The sequence below is a fragment of the Jatropha curcas genome, chromosome 11 (genome assembly GCF_041381405.1).
Source record: "Jatropha curcas cultivar XTBG-Jc1 chromosome 11, XTBG_Jcur_1.0, whole genome shotgun sequence".
In the NCBI taxonomy this organism is placed as follows: Eukaryota; Viridiplantae; Streptophyta; class Magnoliopsida; order Malpighiales; family Euphorbiaceae; genus Jatropha; species Jatropha curcas.
In genome coordinates this window covers 21,583,355-21,609,844 of record NC_143161.1, presented here as the reverse complement: position 1 = coordinate 21,609,844, position 26,490 = coordinate 21,583,355, and the positions used below count along the sequence as shown (strand labels likewise).

The following is a 26,490-nucleotide window of genomic DNA, read 5'->3' as shown; positions in this document are numbered from 1 at the left end:
TGTGGAACTGGAATCAAACCAAAAACTGACAGTTTTAGTTTTGGTTCCTTAACGGTTCCAAAAGCAATGACTCTGAACGGTTCTCCCATCGATTTTTTGGACACTTCTCACAATTTTAAAATAAAAAAAAAATTATGGAATATTTTTTACTCAAAATTTAAAATTTAATATTTATGAAATAATTTTTAAAAATAACTTTAAGAAAATATAAAAAAATAAAAAAAAGGTTGAACTTTTTTTTTTCAAAAATTTAGTTACCTACGTATCATCTTGGAGTTTAGAGGAATCAAAACTCACATTGTTGAATAAACTTTAATATAGCCTAGATCTTATTGTTCACAGAATCTATTTAATAAGTCTACACAATAAGCGGAAGTGTACCTTGATCCATAGCTATTGATTACCTCGTTGCAGCAATTTTGATTCTCACCGTAGCAATAGATCTACGTTTCTTCACTTTGGCCTTTTGTCCATAAGTGCTCTCTTAATGGTCGGAGAATTATCAACAGAACGGGAGTAATCTTTTTATGCTCTCTCAAACAACCTATAACCGTATGTTTTTTAGGTAACCGTCACACTCTCTGTAACGCCCCATTTTTTCCTGTGTTTCAATAGTAGTTTACCGGTCTGTGAATAGTACCACCGGTCCGGAAGTTGGTATTATTTTTTGTCCGGAAAAAATTACTATTTATGTTTTATATTTTATTTAACATTTTTGGACCATGTATGCATGATTTTTATGGGTAGAAAGTAAGTAAGGAATATTTTTGGAGAATTTAGATAATTAGTGAATAGTGAATTATGGTAGTATATTAAGTAAGGAAATTTGAGCAATTATTTTTTATGGAGGAAATTTGAGGAATTATTTTTATGGAATAAATTAGAGAGTTTTGTGGAGATAAATAATATTTCGAAGGAATTTAATTGGAGAATATTTGGAGAAAAGACCAAAACACCCTCCTATTTGAAGAAAAGACCAAAATACCCTTTAGTTGCTTTAATAAAGCAACTATCAATTATTGAGCACCAACTTTTGCCATCTTCTTCTACTTCCACGTTTCCTCTTCCTTCTTCTTCTTCTTCTTCTTCTTCTTCTTCCTTTTCTTCACTTCTTACTTAGTAAATACTTAGTAAACACATCAAACTCACCCATCCCACTTGATTTAAGTACTAAATCTTAGAGAGTGAAGCTAGAGAAGTAATCTTTGGTGACTAATTTCAAGGAATTTGGTGATTTTCCTACTTGGGTAAGTAAGTGATTTTAGCTAAGTTAATTATTTTTGGATTTAGAGTTGTCTTTTAGCATATACATGCTTAATCATGCTCCAATTACTTCTTTTATTTGTTTTCTTTGTTTGATTTTGAGTTTCTTCCATGTAGAGGGTGGAGAGCCTTCTAATAAGGATAAAGGCAAGACCAAAGCTTGAGAAGCTTTGATTAAAGCTTGTTAAAGCTTGTTTTGAAGGTTAGTGTTCATAAACACACTTACCTTACTCAAAATTTTGATTTTGTGCCTTTATGCTATTATGTGTATATTTTGAGATTTTGTATGAAATGATTGATTTGTTGAATTTTGGTTGCCATTACATGCTCTTGGATGATGTTTGATGAGTATTTATGTTGTGGTAGACATTTCTACGTTGTATCTTTGTGGTTCATGTTCTTTTCATGGCTAAAGTAAACTGAATTTGGGAAAAACGTGATTTTGAGTGAGATTTAGGACCATTTTTCAATCCTTTCTAATTTCCATCTGTGTCTTAGTCCTTCATAAAAGTTGTAGGTCTATCTCTTAGCTTTCCAACCCATCCTCTTGTGTCCAATTTGGAGATATATAACTCAACTTATGGCTAAAACACTCAAACTGACTCTGTTTGTGTCGGGCCACATGCATCACTGAATTGAGTGCCCATTTTGACCACTATAATGATAAGATTAGGTTCTGAGTTCTTCATAAAAGTTGTTGCCCTATGTCTTGAGACTTCTGTCATTCTGGATTGGGTTCATTTGAGTGTTTGGTTTAGTAGGAATTCAATAAACAATGGACTTGGTTCTGCTGAATCAGGTCTGGTCTGTCAGTCTGTGTTCCTAGCTTTGTTTTGTTATCTTCCATATTGATCTGGGCTGTGATCCCTTCATAACATTTGTATAATTTTTTCTTAGCTTTCTAATGACTCTGATTTCATTTAATTTGGAGACCCATAACGGAATTTATGTTTTAAAAACACAGCAAGGGTCAATGTTATTTTTATGCTGGAATTTTTCTATGTTCAGTCATTTTGTTCAAGTATGAGAATTTTTATGAATTACTTAAGTGTAAATTAAGTTTTTATTATGAGAAGACTAAAGAACATGAATTTTATGAGAAATTTTTTTGGGCTCTAATATACTTGGTGTGGATTTGATGCATGATTTGATTTTATTATGTATGATGAGCATGCTCGGCATTTGATGCCATTATGATAATAAGCTATGATCATATGCTAAGCACGTGGGTGTCTTATGTTAGGGCGGACGCGCTCTATATGTTATGATAAGGTTGGCGACCTAAGGCCATTATGAATAAGCTATGAAAACTTATCTGCTTCTTTTTCTCCTAAGTGTATGTGAGCCCTTATAAAATATTTTTAAGGAAGTGAAATAAATGAGATACATTATGTTAATAACTCTTAGTTTACCATAACTTATTTATGATATCAAATGAATTTTTAAAGCATGATGTGTTGGTGTACATATGTAATACATGTTCAAATTAATGATTTTATTATATACATGATTTTTAAGTATGTTGTCATCACAACATTGGTTTGTTGTGTTTATGAGCACCACTGAGTTTTATACTCAGCGCGTTGATTTTATCACGCGCAAGTTGGAGATTGTGCTTGCTGCTTAAAGACCGGAAGAGTAGCATCAGAGCTGAAGAGATATTTTGGTAGTTACTTAGTACTTTTTTTTTGTAACTAAGAATTATGGCATGTATAAGTATTACATTTTTAGAGGCTGTATTATTTCATTTATAACTTAAGCATATTGTTGTAAATTATTTTGGTGTATATATTAGGAGATAAACTTGGACTTATTTAATGGTTAGAACATTAGAAGTTGATATGTTTAAATGAATGTATTGAATTGATGAATATTATAATGTTATTGAGGATATGAAATGATAGAAGTGCTATTGTGTTGTTATTGGAGTTTGATGGGGTTTGGAGTTTGGATTTGGGAGTGCTTTGTATTCATATGTTTGGCAACTCCTATTTTTAGGGGAAACTCGTGCAGTTTTTCTGTAGGACTCTCCCAAATCATTTGCAAAACAAAATATTCTTACTTGCTAAACTTATGAATACTAAGTCACTTCTAATTCATAATATGATTGTATGATTTATATGTAGGTTAGGACGGTGCCTCCGGCACCGAATGTGGCATCCACCGTCGGGTCTTTCGGGATCGGGCTGCGGGTGTTACATTTAGTGGTATCAGAGCTTAGGTTTAGGCGGTTCTCGGACTATATGCATATATAGGAATTTATCTATTTTGAAGTGAGAGTATGAGTAATTTAAGTTAAATACATGCCATATTGATTTGGTTTGGAACTTCTCTCTGATGCGAACCTTTTGGTCTTTGTAGGAGTTGAGTGATGTCTCAACATCTGTCAGATGAGGAGGTGGATAGTTATGTCCCTCCTAGTGGTGGTATTCCTGTTGGAGATGCCGCTAGTGGTGTTGTGGGTTGATGCAGAGCACGCCTCGAGGGTGGGGCAGGCTGCTGCAGGTCCTGTTGGGCCTAACCAGGATACGTTTGTTCAGCAGTTAGTTGCTGCTTTGAGGCAGGCAGCGGGAGCTGTTCCCTAGGCTCTAGTTGCTCCAGCCCCTGTTCCAGTTCGTCCCCCTATAGAAAAATTGAGGAAATATGGAGCTGTTGAGTTTATGGGTAGGAAGGATGATGTGGCTTCTGCAGCAGAGTATTGGCTCCAGTCTGTGGAGAGGATATTGGAGCAGATGCAGTGCTCACCTGTAGACAGTTTGGTTTGTGCCACTTCCTTATTGAGAGAGGAAGCTTACCAGTGGTGGGATACTGTATCACGGACAGTCAGTGCTGAGCAGAGGACTTGGGACTTCTTTCTTTCTGAGTTAAGACAGAAATATATTGGGGAGCTTTACATTGACCAACGTAAAGCCGAGTTTTTAGAGTTAAAACAGGGCAGAATGTCTGTGGCTGAATATGAGAGAGAGTTCATCCGGTTGAGCAGGTATGCTACTGAGATGATTCCTACTGAGTCTGATAGATGCAAGTGCTTCAAGAAAGGCTTGCATGATGAATATCGCATGCATTTGGTTGCTCATCCTCATACATCATTGTCTTCCCTAGTGAAGGCAGCTTTAGAGCTTGAGGAAGTGAGGAATCAGCAGCAGGCTAGGAGGCAATGGAGTCAGCAGGGTCACCAAAAGAGGTTTCAGGGTATGGTATCTGGACAGACTTCTGGGGCTCAGTCTAGTAGTAAGAGGCATAGAGGCTCATCACAGACCTAGTCTCGACCGATTCAGAGACATGGACAGGGTACTTATGGCAGAGTAGCTCCACAGACCACATCTGTTGCTAGTGGTGGAGGGGCTACGTGGATTGATATTCCGCCATGTCCTCAGTGTGGAAAGACCTAGACAAAGATGGAAGGAAAAAGAGATTTATGATTAAAGATGATGACTGCTTGTACTTCGGGGATCGGATTTGTGTACCTAAAATTTCAGAGCTGAGGAAGAGTATCTTAAAGGAAGCTCATAGTAGTCCCTATGCTATGCATCCTGGCAATAATAAGATGTATCAGGATTTGAAATCACAGTATTGGTGGCCGGCGATGAAGAGGGATATCACATATTATGTGTCGAGGTGTTTGACGTGCCAGCAAGTGAAAGCAGAGCATCAGTTTCCTTCTGGTTTGTTACACCCTACTTCTATTCCAGAGTGGAAATGGGATAAGGTTACTATGGATTTTGTGACTGGATTGCCTTTAACTCCTAAAAAGAAAGATGTTGTATGGGTAATAGTTGACAGATTAACTAAGTCAGCACACTTTCTTCCTGTTAGGACCGACTTCACCATGGAGCAATATGCAGAGCTATATATAGATGAGATAGTGAGATTACATGGGGTTCCTTCTTCCATCATTTCAGATAGAGATCCGAGATTTACTTCTAGATTTTGGAAGAAGCTACATGAGGCCCTGGGTACTAAGCTGAATTTCAGCACAGCTTTTCATCCTCAGACAGATGGTCAGTCAGAGTGGGTTATTCAGATTTTGGAGGATATGTTAAGAGCTTGTGCTATTGAGTTTGAGGGCAGTTGGGAGAAGTACATTCGACTTGTAGAATTTGCCTACAATAACAGTTATCAGTCGAGTATTCAGATGGCCCCTTTTGAAGCACTATATGGTAGGAGATGTAGGACTCCACTGTGTTGGTCAGAATTGAGTGAGGGCAAGATGGTAGGTCCAGATTTGATTCGGGATACAGAAGAAAAGGTCAAAATTATCAGAGATAGATTGAAAGCAGCTTCAGATCGTCAGAAATCTTATGCGGATTTGAAGAGGAAAGATATAGAGTATGCAGTGGGAGATAAGGTTTTCCTTAAGGTATCTCCGTGGAAAAAGATATTGCGATTTGGAAGAAAGGGTAAGCTTAGTCCTAGGTTCATTGGTCCATATGAGATCATTGAGCGTGTGGGTCCATTAGCCTATAGACTAGCTTTACCACCAGACCTGGATAGGATACATAATGTTTTCCACGTATCTATGTTGAGGAGGTATCGGTCCGACCCATCACATGTAATATCAGTGGAATCTATGACTATAGAGCCAGATTTAACTTATGAGGAAGAACCAGTGAGGATACTTGCTAGGGAAATCAAGGAACTAAGGAATAAGAGAATTCCGTTGGTAAAGGTTCTTTGGAGAAACCATAAGACCGAGGAAGCTACATGGGAAAGTGAAGATATTATGAGACAACAGCATCCTCAGTTGTTTAATTCAGGTGAATTTCGAGGACGAAATTCTTTAAGGGGGGGAGAACTGTAACGCCCCATTTTTTTCTGTGTTTTAATAGTAGTTTACCGGTCTGTGAATAGTACTACCGGTCCGAAAGTTGGTATTATTTTTGGTCCGGAAAAAATTACTATTTATATTTTATATTTTATTTAACATTTTTGGAGCATGTATGCATGGTTTTTATGGGTAGAAAGTAAGTAAGGAATATTTTTGGAGAATTTAGATAATTAGTGAATAGTGAATTATGGTAGTATATTAAGTAAGGAAATTTGAGCAATTATTTTTTATGGAGGAAATTTGAGGAATTATTTTTATGGAATAAATTAGAGAGTTTTGTGGAGATAAATAATATTTTGAAGGAATTTAATTGGAGAATATTTGGAGAAAAGACCAAAACACCCTCCTATTTGAAAAAAAGACCAAAATACCCCTTAGTTGCTTTAATAAAGCAACTATCAATTATTGAGCACCAACTTTTGCCATCTTCTTCTACTTCCACGTTTCCTCTTCCTTCTTCTTCTTCTTCTTCTTCTTCTTCTTCTTCCTTTTCTTCACTTCTTACTTAGTAAACACATCAAATTCACCCATCCCACTTGATTTAAGTACTAAATCTTAGAGAGTGAAGCTAGAGAAGTAATCTTTGGTGACTAATTTCAAGGAATTTGGTGATTTTCCTACTTGGGTCAAGTAAGTGATTTTATGCTAAGTTAATTATTTTTGGATTTAGAGTTGTCTTTTAGCATATACATGCTTAATCATGCTCCAATTACTTTTATTCGTTTTCTTTGTTTGATTTTGAGTTTCTTCCATGTAGATGGTGGAGAGCCTTCTAATAAGGATAAAGGCAAGACCAAAGCTTGAGAAGCTTTGATTAAAGCTTGTTAAAGCTTGTTTTGAAGGTTAGTGTTCATAAACACACTTACCTTACTCAAAATTTTGATTTTGTGCCTTTATGCTATTATGTGTATATTTTGAGATTTTGTATGAAATGATTGATTTGTTGAATTTTGGTTGCCATTACATGCTCTTGGATGATGTTTGATGAGTATTTATGTTGTGGTAGACATTTCTACGTTGTATCTTTGTGGTTCATGTTCTTTTCATGGCTAAAGTAAACTGAATTTGGGAAAAATGTGATTTTGAGTGAGATTTAGGACCATTTTTCAATCCTTTCTAATTTCCATCTGTGTCTTAGTCCTTCATAAAAGTTGTAGGTCTATCTCTTAGCTTTCCAACCCATCCTCTTGTGTCCAATTTGGAGATATATAACTCAACTTATGGCTAAAACACTCAAACTGACTCTGTTTGTGTCGGGCCACATGCATCACTGAATTGAGTGCCCATTTTGACCACTATAATGATAAGATTAGGTTCTGAGTTCTTCATAAAAGTTGTTGCCCTATGTCTTGAGACTTCTTTCATTCTGGATTGGGTTCATTTGAGTGTTTGGTTTAGTAGGAATTCAATAAACAATGGACTTAGTTCTGCTGAATCAGGTCTGGTCTGTCAGTCTGTGTTCCTAGCTTTGTTTTGTTATCTTCCATATTGATCTGGGCTGTGATCCCTTCATAACATTTGTAGAATTTTTTCTTAGCTTTCTAATGACTCTGATTTCATTTAATTTGGAGACCCATAACTGAAGTTATGTTTTAAAAACACAGCAAGGGTCAATGTTATTTTTATGCTGGAATTTTTCTATGTTCAGTCATTTTGTTCAAGTATGAGAATTTTTATGAATTACTTAAGTGTAAATTAAGTTTTTATTATGAGAAGACTAAAGAATATGAATTTTATGAGAAATTGTTTTGGGCTCTAATATACTTGGTGTGGATTTGATGCATGATTTGATTTTATTATGTATGATGAGCATGCTCGGCATTTGATGCCATTATGATAATAAGCTATGATCATATGCTAGGCACGTGGGTGTCTTATGTTAGGGCAGACGCGCTCTATATGTTATGATAAGGTTGGCAACCTAAGGCCATTATGAATAAGCTATGAAAACTTATCTGCTTCTTTTTCTCCTAAGTGTATGTGAGCCCTTATAAAATATTTTTAAGGAAGTGAAATAAATGAGATACATTATGTTAATAACTCTTAGTTTACCATAACTTATTTATGATATCAAATGAATTTTTAAAGCATGATGTGTTGGTGTACATATGTAATACATGTTCAAATTAATGATTTTATTATATACATGATTTTTAAATATGTTGTCATCACAACATTGGTTTGTTGTGTTTATGAGCACCACTGAGTTTTATACTCAGCGCGTTGATTTTATCACGCGCAAGTTGGAGATTGTGCTTGCTGCTTAAAGACCGGAAGAGTAGCATCAGAGCTGAAGAGATATTTTGGTAGTTACTTAGTACTTTTTTTTTGTAACTAAGAATTATGGCATGTATAAGTATTACATTTTTGGAGGCTGTATTATTTCATTTATAACTTAAGCATATTGTTGTAAATTATTTTGGTGTATATATTAGGAGATAAACTTGGACTTATTTAATGGTTAGAACATTAGAAGTTGATATGTTTAAATGAATGTATTGAATTGATGAATATTATAATGTTATTGAGGATATGAAATGATAGAAGTGCTATTGTGTTGTTATTGGAGTTTGATGGGGTTTGGAGTTTGGATTTGGGAGTGCTTTGTATTCATATGTTTGGCAACTCCTATTTTTAGGGGAAACTCTTTTAGTTTTTCTGTAGGACTCTCCCAAATCATTTTCAAAACAAAATATTCTTACTTGCTAAACTTATGAATACTAAGTCACTTCTAATTCATAATATGATTGTATGATTTATATGTAGGTTAGGACGGTGCCTCCGGCACCGAATGTGGCATCCACCGTCGGGTCTTTCGGGATCGAGCGGCGGGTGTTACACTCTCTCTTTCTTTTCTTAACCCCAAGTTGTTGATTCCTAACTGGTCTTTATCCATTAAGCCCAATGACCATCATCTTAGGCCACCTTAATTAGAACCAGGCCTTTAATTACATGGGCCACTCAGATTATTAAAATAATCTAACAATCTCCCACTTGGCCCATATGCATTTCTTGAATTTATCATGTTAACCTTAATTAGAATTAAAGTGATCGGATTATGGTGGTCACAAGCCATTAATCGACATGATTCCTTCCGTACATCACGGATCATCTTAATTCATAATAACTTTAATCGAGAAGCGATTCAACAGACAATACTTTGTTACAATCAAACGTTATTATTACCTCACTCAAACCATCATTGTACACATCTATAATGTGGATAACATATAAATAAGTAAAACACATCTTTAATTTAATTCCCAAGTGCCACAATAATATGAGCAAAATAATCTTATGTATATATATATACAAGTTTAAACATCATGCTAACAATGACTTATCTATAATGCCCATCCTATCAACATGGCCAGTGAAGATTTTGGGCGGTAAGCCTTTAGTTAGCGAATCCACTATCATTAGATCAGTATCGATATGCTCAATTGACACTTTGTGTTTATGCACTTCTTCTTTCACAGATAGGTACTTTAAATCCATATGCTTTGCACCCTTAGAGTACCTATCATTCTTAGAGAAGAAGACAGCTGGGAATTATCACAGTAAATTCTCAACGGTCTAGCTATACTGTCGACAACACCCAGACCTGAGACAAAGTTTCGCAACCACAATGTGTGAACAGTGCCCTCAAAGCATGCCACAAATTTAGCCTCCATTGTGGAAGTAGCAATGACAGACTACTTTCCACTTTTCTATGATTCTGCTTCTCTAACTAGGAGAAACAAGTAGTCAAATGTAGACTTTCTCGAATCTACACAATCGGCATAGTCTGAATCTGAGTATCCCACCACTTCTAGATGGCTGGACTTTCTATAAGTGAGTATATGATCCTTAGTGCCTTGTAAATACCTAAGTACTTTTTTTGCAGCTTTCCAATGGTCCATCCTAGGATTACTTTGATATCGCCCTAACATTCCAACAATGAAACTAATATCCAGTCGAGTACATGTTTGAACATACATTAAGCTCCTAACTACTGACGCATATAGAATAGAATCCATCTCTTTAGGTTCCAAATCATTCTTAGGACATTGCATTTCGCTGAACCTATCTCCTTTCTGAATTGGAACTATTCCCGTGGAGCATTTTTCCATTCTGAATATCTCTAATACCTTATCAATGTAAGCTCTTTGAGACACTCCTAAGAGTCCTTGAGACCTATCACGGAATATTTCTATTCCAATCACAAAGGATGCCTCTCCCATATCTTTCATTTCAAAGTTCTTAGAGAGAAAACCCTTTACATCATGCAACAACCCAACATCATTCGCAGCAAGAAGAATGTCGTCAATATATAGGACTAACATTATGAGCTTGTTCCCACTGACCTTCATATAAATACACCGATCAACAGTGTTTTCTATAAAACCATATGAAGTGATGGTATTATTGAACTTAAGATACCATTGACAGGAAGCTTGCTTCAGTCCATATATTGACTTCCTTAACTTACACACCAAATGTTCCTTTTCTGTGACCACAAACCCCTCTGGTTGGTCCATATATACTTCCTCCTCTAAGTCACCATTAAGAAAGGTTGTCTTTACATCCATTTCGTGAAGCTCTAGATCATAATGAGCCACCAAATCCAAAATAATTCTTAAAGAGTCCTTTTTGGAAACTGGAGAAAAGGTCTCATTATAATCAATGCCATCCTTCTGAGTGTAACCTTTAGCAACAAGTTTAGCCTTATATCTTTCAATTTGCCCTTAGAGTCCTGTTTGGTCTTGAAAACCCATTTACAACCAACTTGTTTTGACCCCTCAGGCAACTCAACTAAATCCCAGAGTTGATTATCACTCATTAATTGCATTTCTTCCTTCATGGCATTAAACCACTTTTCAGAATTATCACATTCAATGGCTTTCTAGAAAGAGACGGGTCCTTGTCAATGCTCAATTCACATTCATGCTCAAGTGAGTAAACCACATAATCATTAGAAAAAGTTAGCCTTTTTTGCCTTTGTGACCTCCATAATGCTATTTCTTGTGAAACCACTTGATCATTCATGAATTGTTCATTATTTACTGGTTCATCATTTATATGGTCATTTTGTGGGTTTGGAATGTTGTTTTGTTGTTCAACCATGTTGTTAAACCATGATACAACAAGTGGAACAATAACCAAAGAAGAGACATTAGGAAAATCCACTTGAGTTGGATTTTCAATCTGAATCTCTTGCACATTCACTTTATGTGGTTCACTACTCCCACTAATTTGGCCATTTTCAATAAACCAAGCATTACCAGACTCAACAATTCTCGTACTATGGTTAGGACAATAAAATCCATACCCTTTTGACTTTTCAGGATATCCTATGAAAAATCCACTAATTGTTCTAGCATCAAACTTCTTTTCATGTGGATTATATATCCTTACTTCTGCTGGGCAACCCCAAACATGAAGATGCCTTAAACTAGGTTTCCTTTCTGTCCATAGTTCATAAGGGGTCTTAGGAACTGCTTTACTAGGAATCCTATTAAGTAAATATGCAGCAGTCTTTAATACATGCATCCATAATGATAAAGGTATAGTACAATTATTCAGCATACTCCTAACTATTTCCATAAGAGTACGATTCCGCCTTTCAGCTACACCATTCTGTTGAGGTGTACCCGACATTGTGTATTGTGCACAAATGCCACGACTTTCAAGGAACTTTGCAAATGGACCTGGACATTGTCCATTTTCATTAAATTTACCATAATATTCACCACATCTATCAGATCTTGCCACTTTAACTTTTCTATTTAACTACCTCTCTACCTCATCAATGAATATCTCAAGGATATCCACTGATTGAGACTTTTCATGCAGCAAATATACATAACCGTACCGTGAGAAATCATCGATAAAAGTAATAAAATATTTTTCACCACCCCAAGAGGGAACATCAAAAGGACCACATATATCAGTGTGTATAAGTTCAAGCAATTCACTACTTCTTATGGCTGGATTCTTTAATGTGTGCTTAGTTTACTTACCTTTAATGCAATCTATACACATGTCCCAGTCAGTGAAATCCAATTGAGGTAAGATTTCACCTTTCACTAACCTCAAAATCCTTTCTTTGGATATGTGACCTAACCTTTGATGCCACAAGAAAGCAGAACATTCATTATGTGCATTACGTTTATTACCTATATTGTGTTCAACATTAAACAGGGATTCAATAAATTCAGCATCAAGATTAAAACGATACAAACCATCAATTAAAGTACTAGAACCATAATAGTACTTATGTTTGTATAATGAAAAAACACCATTACAAATCTTAAAACTAAAACCAACATTATCCAACCTCCCTACAGAAACTAAATTTCTAGCACATTCAAGAACATAGAGACACTTTTCAAGATCCAGATAACAACCAATGTCTAGGATCAATCTATAATTCCCAATTCCTTCTATTTGTGCCTTCATTCTATTTCTCATGTATAGGAACTTTTCAGTTTTGTTTATGGGTTGGATCGAAAGGAATCCCTGTATAACATGAAACACATGTGTAGTTGCACCAGAATCTAACCACCAGGTATTGTTAGGTACTTCAATAAGATTTGATTCAAAACATACTGAAACATAAAGTATACCTTTCTTTTCAAACCAAATCTTCCTTTTAGGATAGTCCTTCTTGAAGTGACCACTCTTCCTACAGAAGTAGCACTTCAACTCGTTACGAATTTGGCCCTCATTAACCTTCATTGGGGCACTGTCCCTTTTCTTGCCTTTCTTACCTGATTTGTTGTTGTTGCTGCTAGCTCCATTATGAAATGTGAGATTGACGGAGTGTTCCTTCAATTTCTTTAATCTCCCTTCCTCTTGTATTAACATGGCCTTGATTTCCTGAATGTTCCATTTTTCCTTAAGGGTGTTGTAATTCACCTGGAACTGACCAAACTCAAGAGGAAGTGACTTAATAATAAATTGAACTAAAAAGGATTCACTCACTTCCATTCCCATTGATTTCAGTTTGGCTGCCAAATTCTGCATGTCAGTCACATGATCATGAATGGATTGTGACCAATCAAACTTCTCGGTTGTGAGCTCACTCATCAAGGATCCTACGATGCACTTGTCAACTATGTCTGATTGGGAGTATGCCTTAATTTTTAGCATGTACTCTCTAGCATTGTCTGTTTTGGGCATTGATGGCTTAACATTTTCAGCCATTGTCATCCTCATTAAGTTCAAGCTCAGCCTGTTAGATCACTTCCGAGCCTTATAATGGGACTTGTCGGCTTCAGTACTAGTCTCTGTAATGGTTGCTGGCTTTTCAGAATCTAATGCCAGATCCAAGTCCAGAACTCCTAACTGATAATGGATTTGTTCAGACCAATCAACATAGTTCAATCCATTAAACTTAATCAACCCAGTGCCCATAGCAAACATGTTAAAAGAAGCTGCAACATTATACATATACTCATACGTTAATACTTTGAGTAAACATAAATGGATTCAAACAAATAACAATCTTCAATTATGCATTTAAAATTACCTTTCGGTAATACTTAAATACATAGCTTTAACAAATAATGATGCCAAGAAGAAAATACTTTAACAGACTTTCATTGATGTGGAGCAACTTGTGAACCTTTATGCAAGTCAGAGAGAAGCACGCTCGTGCTTCACTACAGCATGCCCTGTGTTTCTCTCTGGAAGTCTATAGCACGCCCGTGCTCCTTTCTGGAATCCAGTTACTTTTTTTTTTTATTACTGTCAACTATTCAATAATGCTCCATACAATATGAATGCTATCTTTGGATATACATTCATATTAATTTGTACAATGATAAGTCTCTTTAATGCCATTGATTATCATTAATGGTCTACCTTTGGGTAGCCTAACAAATTATAATCAATGATCTCAATTGTTCAATTTTAACTTTCATGTCATTTAACGGCATCATAGAAACATGAACAATTGAAAGCCGCATAATCAATGTCTAAACTAATCCAAACAAGGCCACTTTGGTGACTAACAAGTTTTCCATTCATTAAACATTGATTTATGCAAAATTTTTATGAGATTGAATTTAGATCTCAAACTTTAACGACATAACTCAATAAGATGTCATAACCTTTCTTATAAAGAACAGCAAAATAATTTATAAAGCATAAAGAAAACAAACAGTTTTTCAATTTCTATAATTTTTGGCTTCATTTATACCAGATAAATCAACTTCACAATACGAAATTAATTTCGATTAATTAAGCCAAATAAAACTCTATCAAACAAATCTAGAATAGGGACTAGGCTCTGATACCACATGTTAAATAAACTTTAACATAGCCTAGATCTTATTGTTCATAGAATTTGTTTAATAAGTATACACAATAAGCGGAAGCATACCTTGATCCATAGCTATTGATTACCTCTTTGCGGCAATTATGATTCTCACCGTAACAATAGATCTACGTTTCTTCACTCTGGCTTTTTGTCTGTAAGTGCTCTCTTAATGGTTAAAGAATTATCGACAGCAAAGGAGTATTCTTTTTACGCTCTCTCAAATAACCTATCACCATATGTGTTTGAGGTAGCCATTACACTCTCTCTTTCTTTTCTTAACCCTAAGCTGTTGATTCCTTTATCTTTTATAAGGTAGAGGAAGGATATTAAAATCCTAACTGGTCTTTATCTATTAAGCCCAATGACCATCATCTTGGGCCACCTTAATTAGAACAGCCCTTTAATTACATGGGCCACTCAGATTATTAAAATAATCTAACACACATAGTTTGAACTTTGTATAAATTTCACCATTTTACCTCACTTAGTCATTGTTTACACTAGTGATGTTCCCGTTAAAGACCCATCGAAAAAAATCATATAAATCTTTACTTTCTTCTTTGGTGTGCCCTTATTTCGGCCTTGGTCCAATCATCCAAGCATGATTGTTTTTCTATTGATTCAGATGCCATCTTAGATCGGGTTTCATCTAGTGTATTTCCCCCCATACTAAAAGCTTGTCAACTACAACACTCAAGACTGGTTTTGCTAAAATTTATTTTGCTATTGGTGCAAAGGTTGAAAATGTATTTGTGTGACGACTCCACCAATCTAGAATTGAAAACTTGTTACCTGCAAAACTATCACCAAACTCGAAAATAATGCTAAGATAACTTTCAAGTTCCGGAGTAGAACTGGAACCCAGTCTCCTAGGTCTTTTTTGTCTTTGTAATAATAGAGATTCAACAACAGTTACCCTTTCGGTTGCCAATGATTTATTATGAACTTGAGAAAAATCAGAAGTAGATGAACCAGAATATTGAACAAATTTAGTATATAAATCTATAATATTTTTTTTTAACTTCATTTACATTACATTTACATTAACACTATCTTCTACATCAAGATTTAACATTTCATAATAAAGAGTCAAATAATCACATAAAATGTCAAATTTACATCTAGGATAAAACGCACAAGCAACAAGAAAAAATGGTGGAATATTTTAAAACAATTTAATCATTTTTTTTCAATGAAAAAATACAATCTTTTAATAATTCATCATTTTTAAATTCTTGAAGTGCACCAAGAATATTAATGATTATATACAAAAATAAATGAGTTGTGGGATAATAAATCCCACTAGAACTATGGATATTCAAAACATTCAAAATATTCAAAATGTTATGTACAAATTTCCAATTTTATGGATATAAGTTAATTTTTGTCACATTATAAGTAAAAAATGTACACAATAATTCTCTATATCCAAAAGACTCGTTTAATAATTCATATCTTGAATTCCAACAAATTGGAACATCTCTTTGAACACGTTTTGGTCTTTTATTATTTTTCTTACAAAATTTAACCCAATTTTTCAGTATTTGGAGATGTCCTCATAAAAATAAAATAGTTTTTGTAGTTGAAGAAATAAATGAATCAAAAATTTTTAAACAATCTTGTACACAAATTTAAAATATGGCATGCAAGTCTAATGTGAAAAATTTTTCACCAACATTGAGTTGACAAATTCTTTGAAGATAAAAACTGATGCATTGTTGGTAGAGGCATTATCAAATAAAATTGAAACATTTTTTTGATTAATTTATATTCATCTAAAATTGAATTAATCATCTTGTATGTATATTTTTTATAGTATGTCTATTGTCAAAAACACGAAATGCAACAACTTTTTTTTGAGTATTCTAATCATCACCAATCTAATGACATGTAATGTTCATATAAGCATGCATTTGCTAATGATCATTCCAAGTATCACAATAAATTGAACATGAAATTTCATTTGCGAAAAAAGTTCTAACTCCTTAATAAAATTTGTTGTGATAAAATTTTTGCGATATTTGTGAAAAAAAAAGTTCTTACATAATAAAATTTGTTGCTTTTAAATTTCTTCATGAAATGAATTGTGAATATGTTGGAACTTTATCTTGGTCCTCGAAAAATTATGTACCTTGATCATGCTCCTATTGTGAGTTTTCATTTGGATATCCCTCAAAATCAAATTGGTTGGAAGTGAAGTCAAATATATTGTTCATGTGCATAGATGAGATTGGATTTTGTGCTTCTCCAACATCTCTTGCCACTTGTGGAACTTAAATTTCCTACACTAATAATATGTAATTTGGAAAATTTGAGTATAAAAAAATACATAATACAATTAGAGATTAGAGAAATATTTTTGGTAATAATTTGGACAATAATTATAAATTGAAGAGCTTAGAGAGATTCGAGAGTAGATAGAAATAATTTAGTGTGAGGATATATAAAAATAGTAGAGTATTTTAGTAAATCATAAAATCTAACTTCCAGAAATACCCTTAAAATTAACTATTAGATAGTCATTTATAGTTGTTAGGAGGATTAATTTTGATTTTTAAAAAAATTTAAAAAAATGTGTTGAAACCAGTTGGAATTGCTGATTTAAACGGTTAGAACTGCCGGTTCTAATCGATTCTAAAAATCTTTAGCTCCAGCCGATTCACAATTCTAAAAAACTTAAAGCTAGAGCCAAGACTATAATCCCGGTCTATGGTTCCAATTCTGGCCAGTTCCATATGGTTCTGATTTCGGCTCCAACCGGTTCCAAACTGATGGATCTAATTCTAAAAATCGGATTTTGGCCATCCTACCTTGTCGTGTGGTATTGCAGGAGTTTTGCCCTCACACCTATGAATTAGCATTCGGTTAATCCGAACCAATCCAAACCAAATAACTCAATCCGAATATAGTCGAATTTCATAAATCTATTGTCCAATCCAAACCATATTTAATATAAAACCGAAAATAACCGAGCCCAATAATATGTGATTTTATTACAAAAATCCGGAATTGTTGCGAACAACTGGATTAGTTTTTTCAGTTGGTTAATCCAAACAAATTACGAGAAAATATCCAAATCCAAAATTTTTCAATATATGTGTTCCTATCTCCAGATCCAAAATTTTTCAAAATATGTGTTCCTATCTCCAGATATGCAGTTTGCACTCTTAAAGCAACTAATATACATATGCTTATAAATTTATAGACAATTGTATAGAATAAAAAAATAAATAATAAAATTAATTAATTAATCCAACAAGGCACAAGTGTCCAAACAAAAATTATAAAAGCAGTAATATCTAAATCCTAGTATCCAAATAACAATTAATATGATTAGCATTAAAAGAAGCATTCATTAAACTTTCAGTTACAAAATTACAGTTAGTAACCAATTAAACATGACCTTCTTTGTCAGTGATCTCAATAGTTATACCATATTGTTGTCACCTGTCACAAAAACTATACAAATATAATTTTGATTCATAGTTTTATTTTAATAGGAGGAAAAAACGCAATGTTTTGACACAAAAAAAAAAAAAAAAAAAAAAAAGATAAAAATATATATTTCTGAGTACTAATCTGATTATTTTGGATTAACTGAGGTTTTTTCCAGACTAATCACACTCTAACCAAAAAACCAAATTAATATTTTCCAGACTAATCACACTCTAACCAAAAAAACCAAATTAATATTTATAACTAACCGATTCAAACCAAAACTAATTTATTGGCAGCCGAACCGGACTAAAATTACTCAGTCTGGTTTGGATTTTCGGTTAGATCCGCCATTTGCTCACTCTTACTAACACCCCTAACTGCATTTTTAATGCATGCCTGAAAAATCTCCTTTTACCTGTGATCTTCAATAATTCTCCGCGTAGAAATGACCCATAAATATCACGTATCCATCATCCAAAATCCAATAGCAAAAATTTAGCCTATCATCATCGGACATTCAGGGTGAAAAATCAAACACATACAACGGTAAAATTATCTTATGGCCATAATATATTAACTCTAGGACAACACGAACAAAAATAAATTTTGTCGATTAACAATTTTCTGGGTTCGTTTTATTAGATTTGCAAAGTAGGAAAACAACATATTGCAGCATGCAATTTCCAAAATGGCTACAACACTCCTACATGCCTGATTGCCCGTAATCTTGGAATGCAGGAATAAACCTACAGTTGGCATTTATTTTACCTCCAATCCGATGGTAGGATATACAATTTCTCTTATGTTCTGACTCTGATCCTTTACCCCCTGAAACCACTCGAGTCCATGGCATTTAAAAGTAGCCAAAGATTTTTCACAAACAAATTCTTGAAATCATCACCCCCTTATCCAGCAACAAATAAGATAAGGGGAAAACTGATGATTTCTAAATAAACTTGGACTACTTGTTCGTTAATTGCATGTGCTGCTGAGATACTAATACAGGACTTTCATGATACTATGCATTTTCCTCTGTTGCTACCCAAAGTTTTTGGTTTTCTTTTTCATCCTCGTACTATCTGGAGTCCGACCATCGAGCTTCCGCTTTTTACCTGCTTGTTTGGAAGTTCCACCATCTTTAAATGCATTCGCTTTTGCCTTTCTTGCGGCAACAGCTGGTCTTTTTTCCATGCGCTTCTCTCCTACTTGAGTCTTAGATTTCGTCTTAAATGATACTTTGGTTTGGGGACGGACTTTTTTATAGACACCAGTTTTGCTAGCACGCAAACCCTGGTAGGAAGTAGAAGCCTTTGTGTTTGAACCACTATTTCGATCAGGTGTCCTCGAGTCCATGGCTAACCTCTTAGTTGGTGAATCAGATATCAACACATTCCTTCTCTTAGATGGTGTGCTATCTTGCTTGGAATGAGAGAGCCTCAACTCCCTATCTCGGATCTTCAAGTTTCTTTTCTTCAATACCAAATTTGCAGCTTCCTGCATCCCATTATAACAAGGGTATAATAAGGTGTTGCAATTTCATTGGTGTTCCAAATAATGTAGTGTTAACAAGGAATTAAACTATTGCACAATTCAAGGCAGTTTCTAAAACTGATAATTTAAGCTACCCCTGTAAGCTCATTACATTGCTGCCAAGTTTTAAATGTTTTACAAACATTTGAACCTAGTAATCTATATCTTAAAACTCCCAGTAATATATTTTGTGGTCCAGGATTGATGCAATTTCAACCATAGAAGAATCTAAATCATGGTTTCAACTAATTAAGTTCTGCTCTTCTCCCTGGTATCTGCTGATTTGATTTTATCAGAAACAAAGAAATGTGAACAGAAACTGAAATTAAACTGTAGCATTGACAAGCTCAACGAATAGCTGAAATAATAATTTAAAGATAACTGTAGAAAAATAAATATGAGTGCATAAGGAAATCTATGATTGAGCTACCTGCACTTCAATGATGCATAGACAAATATGAGCACATACTAAAATCTATTATGCATAGACAAATAGAGGTTACAAATCAAGAAAGCTGTATAAAATCAATTATAAGTGCATACAAAAATCTATTATTCGATTCCTCTGAATGATGCATAGACACCAAGTAGATAGTAGACGTGAATAACAATTTTGATATTCCCCTCTTCAAAGGCAATAATTCAATTTCAATTTCATGTTCTAATTAAGTAGATAAACACATTGGAAAAATAAGGATACAGAAAAATAAAGACACAACAATAACGGGTACCCTGTGTTTAATCTGCTTGCTCATTTCTACAGAAGCATATTGCTAACCTCAATTATATACTAAGAAAAAAGAATTGAAGCTTGCGAAGGAGAACACAAGGCACATGAACAAGGATACCGTGTTTTTTTAAAACTAGAACTAATTTTACACATCGTAGAAAAGAGGAAAACACTTCAACAAGAACATTAGTTAAGACAGAAGCACTTCACTGTTGCAAATTTTAAAATTTCAATGTAGGAAGTATTAACAAATAAGCATTAAAAAGAAGCACCTCATACCTTTGTTTTGAATAACACATAGGCAATACCCTTCCCTAGACCAATATGAGGATGTCTAATAACACGAACAGCTTCGACGCTGGATTCAATTTCTTTGATGCCAGAGAAAAGCTGATAAATTTCTTCATCCTGCAGCAGATATAAAATTGACATGTCCAGATACATACAAACGGGCAAATGCAAATGCAAAGGACAAGTATGCACATAAAGCAAGCATAGGGGGGCTAATTACCTTAACATCAAAAGGGAGGTTACCCACAAAAAGAGTCCTTTTGTTATCATAAAGTGGAGCACCCTCACCCTTCAATTTCTTACGAGGTGGACATGCCCTGTCAACACGAATATGGTTTCCTCCAACCTACATTCAGACACACATGATAACTTCAACTCATACAAAACTTTCTGTATGTGTGGGTGTGTGAGAAAAAGAGATTGCAAAAACATCACACTTTTTACTCAAATAAGTAATGTAACAAACGCAACTTTAGAAGAGCAACCTACCACGGCCATATTATGGGCCAGAGAAGCCTCAGCAGAATGCTCTGTTTTGAAAACAATATAAGCATGTACACTGCAATACATAGCAATTTTAATCAGAAAGTAACATAGCTAAGAAATTAACTAGAATCCTTAAATCATAATACACAGACATTAACTAAATAGAGACTCTTACAACTAAGGTGCAAACCACTCAACTATCCACATATTATTTGATAACTCAAAGAAGTAAAGAAAAACCAAGATTAAAATAGATTATGCCACAGTTTTAATGCATGGGCATCTACTATTTATTGTTGTTTAATCTTAAATAACCACTCTCGTTAGGTTAAGCAGGGGTTCCGGTGGACGAGACGAGAATTTTTTTTTTTTTTTTCCTCCCATTTTATATGCAAATTTTTTTTTTTTTTTCTCTCCAACACTGGACGTACCCAACTCCAGAATTGCAAAGTAGAAAAAAAAAATGAAAAAAAAAAACAAGCAAATTATATCTCCAGCATTTGAATAGGACATGATTTTAAAGACACAAAATGTAAATCAAAATCAATACCTGTCAGCTGAATCATTGAGTTTCTTCAGTAAAATGGCGCCCTTTCTCGGTATCTTGGTCTGTCAAAACACAAAAAAGAAAAAAATAAAAACATCATAACTCAACAACAAAGGAAACTAAATCACCCTGACAACTAAAATAACCATAAGACACTCACATCCACGATGGGCACAGACCGGATTCTGACAGATTCAATCTCCCCAAACTGCTTGAATTCCTTTATGAGCAATTTCTTCTTCACCTTTAGAGGCAAATTACCAACAAACACTGTCCTCAAAAGCTTACTTTCATCATCAAATCCCTCCTCCTCCTTGGAAGTTAACATATCCGTTTCATTCTCCAACTTTTTTCTCTTTTCTCCAACCACAACCACATTTTCTACTTCTTCCGCCACTGAACCGTACTTTTGGACCTCATATTCTCTCTCTACCTCATCCCTCTTTCTCTTCTTTCTCTCTGCTTTTGATTCCACCAACAAGCTAGGGTTTTTCTTACTCTTGTCCAAATCAGAAACGATGTTTGGACTTTCTTCGAATTCAGGCTTACGGGATTTCACTTCTTTCGATTTTTTGGAAACTAAAGGATTCTCTGTAGCTTCTTCCTCTTCTTCAAGATCAAACTTTTTCCCCTTGTTTCGCTTTCTCTTACCCTCATCAATATTAGACTTGTTGATTTCAGGATTTTCGCTCGAATTGGCATTGCCTAATCCTAGGCTCGAATCTTGCAGTTTTCTTTTAAACGGATTATTATCGGAGAAGATGGATGAAACGACAGAGTTTTGCTCAACATTGCCGAACAGGGTCTTGAAAATGTCGGAGCCAGAAGGAACGTTGTCGTTCTGAGGGACTGAGGAGGCGTCTAGTTCTTTACGTTTCTTTCCCATTTCGGTTGTGAAAGAGAAAAGGATTTAGTTGAAGCTTAATGGCGGAAACGGAATTTGCAAACCCTAACTGTGACAGGTTCTAGGAGAGATCCGCACCGACCTGTAAAGAGTAAAGGAAAGGATGATAGAGTCGACAAGTCGGGCCAGTCTCGGGCCAATAGCAAAGGGCCCATGGACGTTGAAGAAGGCTTAATTATTAGGGGTCGCTCGTTTCTTACCGTTCTTTTTTTTTTAAACAAAAAACTCTTTTTGGTTTTTTTTTTTTAATCTATTTTTTTACTAAAAATATACTTCTTTATACATTCATTTTATAAGAACAAAATTAATCAAATAACAAAATACCATTCTCTATATAAGCTCTTAAGTAAATGTCAGATTTAAGGTTTCACTTTTAACTAAATGTCATAAAAGAATACTTATTAAGATAATAACAAATTGGGTAAAAAAAAATTTAATAATACCAAAACTGATTTTGCAAGAGAAACGGAAAACACTATAAAAAAGAAAACGCTGAAAAAAAGAGAACACTTAAAAAAAGAAAACAATGAAAAAAAGAAATATTGGAAAAAAGAAAACACTGAAAAAAATAAAAAAGGAAATAATAAGAAAAAGTAACGGTAATGACGACCAATGACTGCGACAACAGCAATTATAAATAAATAAACATATATATATATATATATAGTGTATCGGTGAATACTGTAAAATTAATTAAATACAGAAAAGATGTATGTATATTAATTAACACGTTAGATCAAACCAAGTAAATACGGTTTATCAAACCAAATAAATACAGTGTATACATATATATTGTATCGTATCAATCCAAATAGAATTAAGAGTCCTATCTTATCTCTAAAGTAATTACTGATGTATAAAAAATTGATAGAAATATTCTCAACAATAATAAACAACATATTAAAAACAAAAATTAACATACCTTATGAATAAAAAATGAAACCATGGAATAACACCAATAATGAGAAGAATGATAGTAAGAAAGAATGATAAGAAAACAATGGACGTCAACAAAAGAAGAAAGAACCATAAGAAAATAATGAAGGCTGAAAAAATGGCAGTAGAAAAATATTATTAACATACTATAAAAAAAGGAAACAGTGGTGAAAATAAGAAATTAATACAAAAGAAAACACTAAAACATTAAAACACTGAAATAGGAAATTAATATAAAAGAAAACACTAATATATTAAAATATTAATAAATTAATGCCCTACTAATAAAAAAAGCGCACAATAATAAAAGTATATCACAAATGACAATAACTTAAATCTCAAAGTCAAACTGACATTCTGTAAAACAAGTTTTAAAAAGTGACATTTAGTATAGTTTCCCTATTTAAATCTATCTATACTATATATAAATGTGGGAATAGGAGAATAATGGAACTTCTGTTAATGCTCTTAATGAAATTTATAATGTGCTAATACAACCTTAGTTATAGCCAATTGAGAAATTACAAATTATTAGTTGATTGGAATATTTTATACTTTAACTTTATTAGTTGAAAAATAAAGGTAGTTTAATTTGGATTGTTTATGTTATTTTCCTATTTGAATCTAAATTCTTTTAGGAAGTTTAATCTAAATATCAAATTACCCTATAGTTTGATTGCCAAAAAATTTTCTTAATATTTTTTTTATTGAAAAATTATTTCCTATTTCAATGAAAATTCTATTGGTATAAAAGGAATTGTTAATTAAAGTAATTTTGAATTTATGAGAGTTGCTTATTAAATTAATAGTTGTATAAATTTTTTTTTGCTTGTATAGTTAATTCAAGCAACAATCCGTAGTTATAATTCCAAAATAAGAAAAATAAACCATAGAATCATATAAATAAGAAAGGGTCGAAACATTGAGATTAATTGTAACCTATATTGTAACTCTATGTTGTAATTATAACCTACTTTATAATACACAAGAAAAATATCATTAAGAATAAGAAAAATAACGTTAATGTTATAATTAAAGTACAAACAATCCATATAATCATTATAATGTTAAATTAGGGAGGGAGGGAAACATTGAGATTTCCAAGAGCGCAAAGGTTGAAAAATAAATGAATCATTCCTTAATTGAATTTAATCATTAATAATTGAAATGAAACACCTTCTTTGAACAAACTATTAATTTATTTCAATAAAGAAAATTACTTTTTATTTTGATTGGCTAATAAAATAAAATAAAATATTTTTAAGAAATCTTTAATTTGGTTAATATACTGTTTCCTATTCTATTCAAAAGTAAATTTTATCAAAAATCATTAAGAATTTTAATATTTTTTGAATATGATAATATTATAATAAATATTTTTAAGAATACAAATTCCTTTTTATAATTTCAATTTATGATGGTACAACAAAATTTTTTATGATGGTACAATTGAAGAGGATGTTAAAAAAAATTAAAGCATTTAATTATAAGAACTTTCTTTTTCTGAACGGAAAACTAATATCTTCTATAAATTAATAAATTATATGAACTTAATTAATCACTGTAGTTTTACTATAATTTTTTAGCTATTTGATCATGGAAGTTATTCATTTGACAAAGTTGGCCTGAGCTAATTTTGATAGTTCCGGTGTTTCATTTCTTTTAACATCCTTCAATATCACATTATCATTTGCATATTCTATAAATAAAATATCCATATTTCCTTGCATCATTATTTAATTATGAATGACACAATCGATAAGAGTAATGTATTTTTGTCGTTTGAAATAATATCCCCAAAATCTTGGGTCAAGAATAGTAACATTTTTCAAGTTATGAATAGCATCATCAAGAGGTGACCAATTTTTTCCTCACCCGTGAATACTACTATCATAATATATGTGAGAAATTAATTTGGAATTAAAATAGTTGATTTGGATAGTATAAAACCCGAGTTTAAATTCGGGCTATGGACTTTAGATGGAATTAGAAAATATGAATAGTGCATGGGAGGCTATTATTGTAATTTTGATTGTAGAGATGGGTTAAAGAGTTTAGTGATTAAAAGCATAAATGAAAAAATAATTAAGAGAAAAGATTGTAGCCATTGGATCAAATGTTGCACAAGAAATCATAGGCCTCCATTTAAAATGAATGATACAAAACCCTAATATGCTATCATATGGCCCATCTTCTTCTTTCTCCATCCTCCTTGGTTGAACCAATTAGCTCTCCTTCAATTTTCTTTCTTTCATTGCTTGATTACTCCATTCAAAACCATTAAAGAACTAAAGTTTATTGTCTCCAAGACTTCACCCATGCATTAAAAGTGGAATATTGGCTATAATCTCTACGTTTTAAAGCTTGGAAAGAGCAAGTGAATAATAACCATGGTGATCTAATTTTGAGGTAAGTTGAAATTGAGCTAGGGGAAGTGTTCTATTATGCTTTTCGTACATAAATGTTGGCTATTCTACATTTTGAGTTTATTTAGATTTCCATGGAAGAACAGGGTAAAGGATCTAAAAGAGAGAAGGGAAAGAGGTATTGAAGTGAGATTTGAAGCTTTTGGAAATATAATCAAAGCTAAAGAGGTTGTTACACTAAATTATGTCCTTCTATGAGCTTCCCTCTTTCTTAGTTGGAAGCAAATTAGGGTTTATGTTTTCAATTTGTAAATTGATGCTAAATGATGTAATTAGAGTGACATAAGACATAATGTAGAATATTAATAAATTAAAATTAAATAAAATGAAAAGAGTATAAAACCCATGCTTGGTCGAACTACATGGGTGTTAATGGCTCTATGTATGCTTTGTTTTTCTTTGCCATTTTCCTTGAAATATAAATTTAGAGCTAGGTTAAAAGAGATGGTTTTAATGAGAAAAGGATTAGAAAATTTAATTAGAAGTTAGAACTAAATCTACCTAGCTAAATTTCTATTAAACACATGAGTTAGAAATTTAAGTTTTATGTTAACTTGAAAAATATATAAAATATTGATGAATCATAGCCAACACTAGCACGTGTACTAGTCTTGTAAGTAGTATAGGAATTAGAGTCCAAATATCATTCTCTTAGAGCCAAAATTTAGAAGCCAATTAATCCAAAATTATTATTGTTATTTGAGAAAATGATTAAATGAGACAATGTAATTAATTAAACTAATTGAATTAAACAAGCAAACAATTGAAATTTAGAATAAACCAATAACTTAAAGAGTTAAGATCCA

At 33.2% G+C, this 26,490-nt stretch overlaps 1 protein-coding gene and 1 long non-coding RNA gene across 2 annotated transcripts; one reads left to right on the top strand and one right to left on the bottom strand.

Moving 5' to 3' along the window:
• Positions 1–18,654: 18,654 nt before the first annotated feature.
• On the bottom strand, positions 18,655–22,420 carry LOC105635532 (RNA-binding (RRM/RBD/RNP motifs) family protein). Its single transcript, XM_012218600.4, has 6 exons — positions 21,579–22,420; positions 21,422–21,480; positions 20,875–20,944; positions 20,606–20,731; positions 20,374–20,502; positions 18,655–19,328 (listed from the first exon to the last, which is right to left on the bottom strand). The coding sequence occupies exons 1-6, from the start codon at positions 22,302–22,304 to the stop codon at positions 18,873–18,875; spliced, it is 1,566 nt and encodes a 521-aa protein (XP_012073990.3). The 5' UTR covers positions 22,305–22,420; the 3' UTR covers positions 18,655–18,872.
• A 3,038-nt stretch (positions 22,421–25,458) lies between these two features.
• On the top strand, positions 25,459–26,065 carry LOC110009619 (uncharacterized). Its single transcript, XR_002284496.2, has 2 exons — positions 25,459–25,667; positions 25,753–26,065. It is a non-coding gene; the product is annotated as an uncharacterized LOC110009619 (long non-coding RNA).
• The last annotated feature ends 425 nt before the right edge of the window (positions 26,066–26,490 follow it).

Bases quoted from the DNA above. Each gene is read 5' to 3' on its own strand.
- LOC105635532 (XM_012218600.4), bottom strand. From the start codon at position 22,304: ATGGGAAAGAAACGTAAAGAACTAGACGCCTCCTCAGTCCCTCAGAAC. The intron at 20,945-21,421 runs GTATTGATTTTG...TATGTATTGCAG, and splicing joins CTCAATGATTCAGCTGACAG to TGTACATGCTTATATTGTTT. The intron at 19,329-20,373 runs GTATGAGGTGCT...AATGGGATGCAG, and splicing joins ATGTGTTATTCAAAACAAAG to GAAGCTGCAAATTTGGTATT.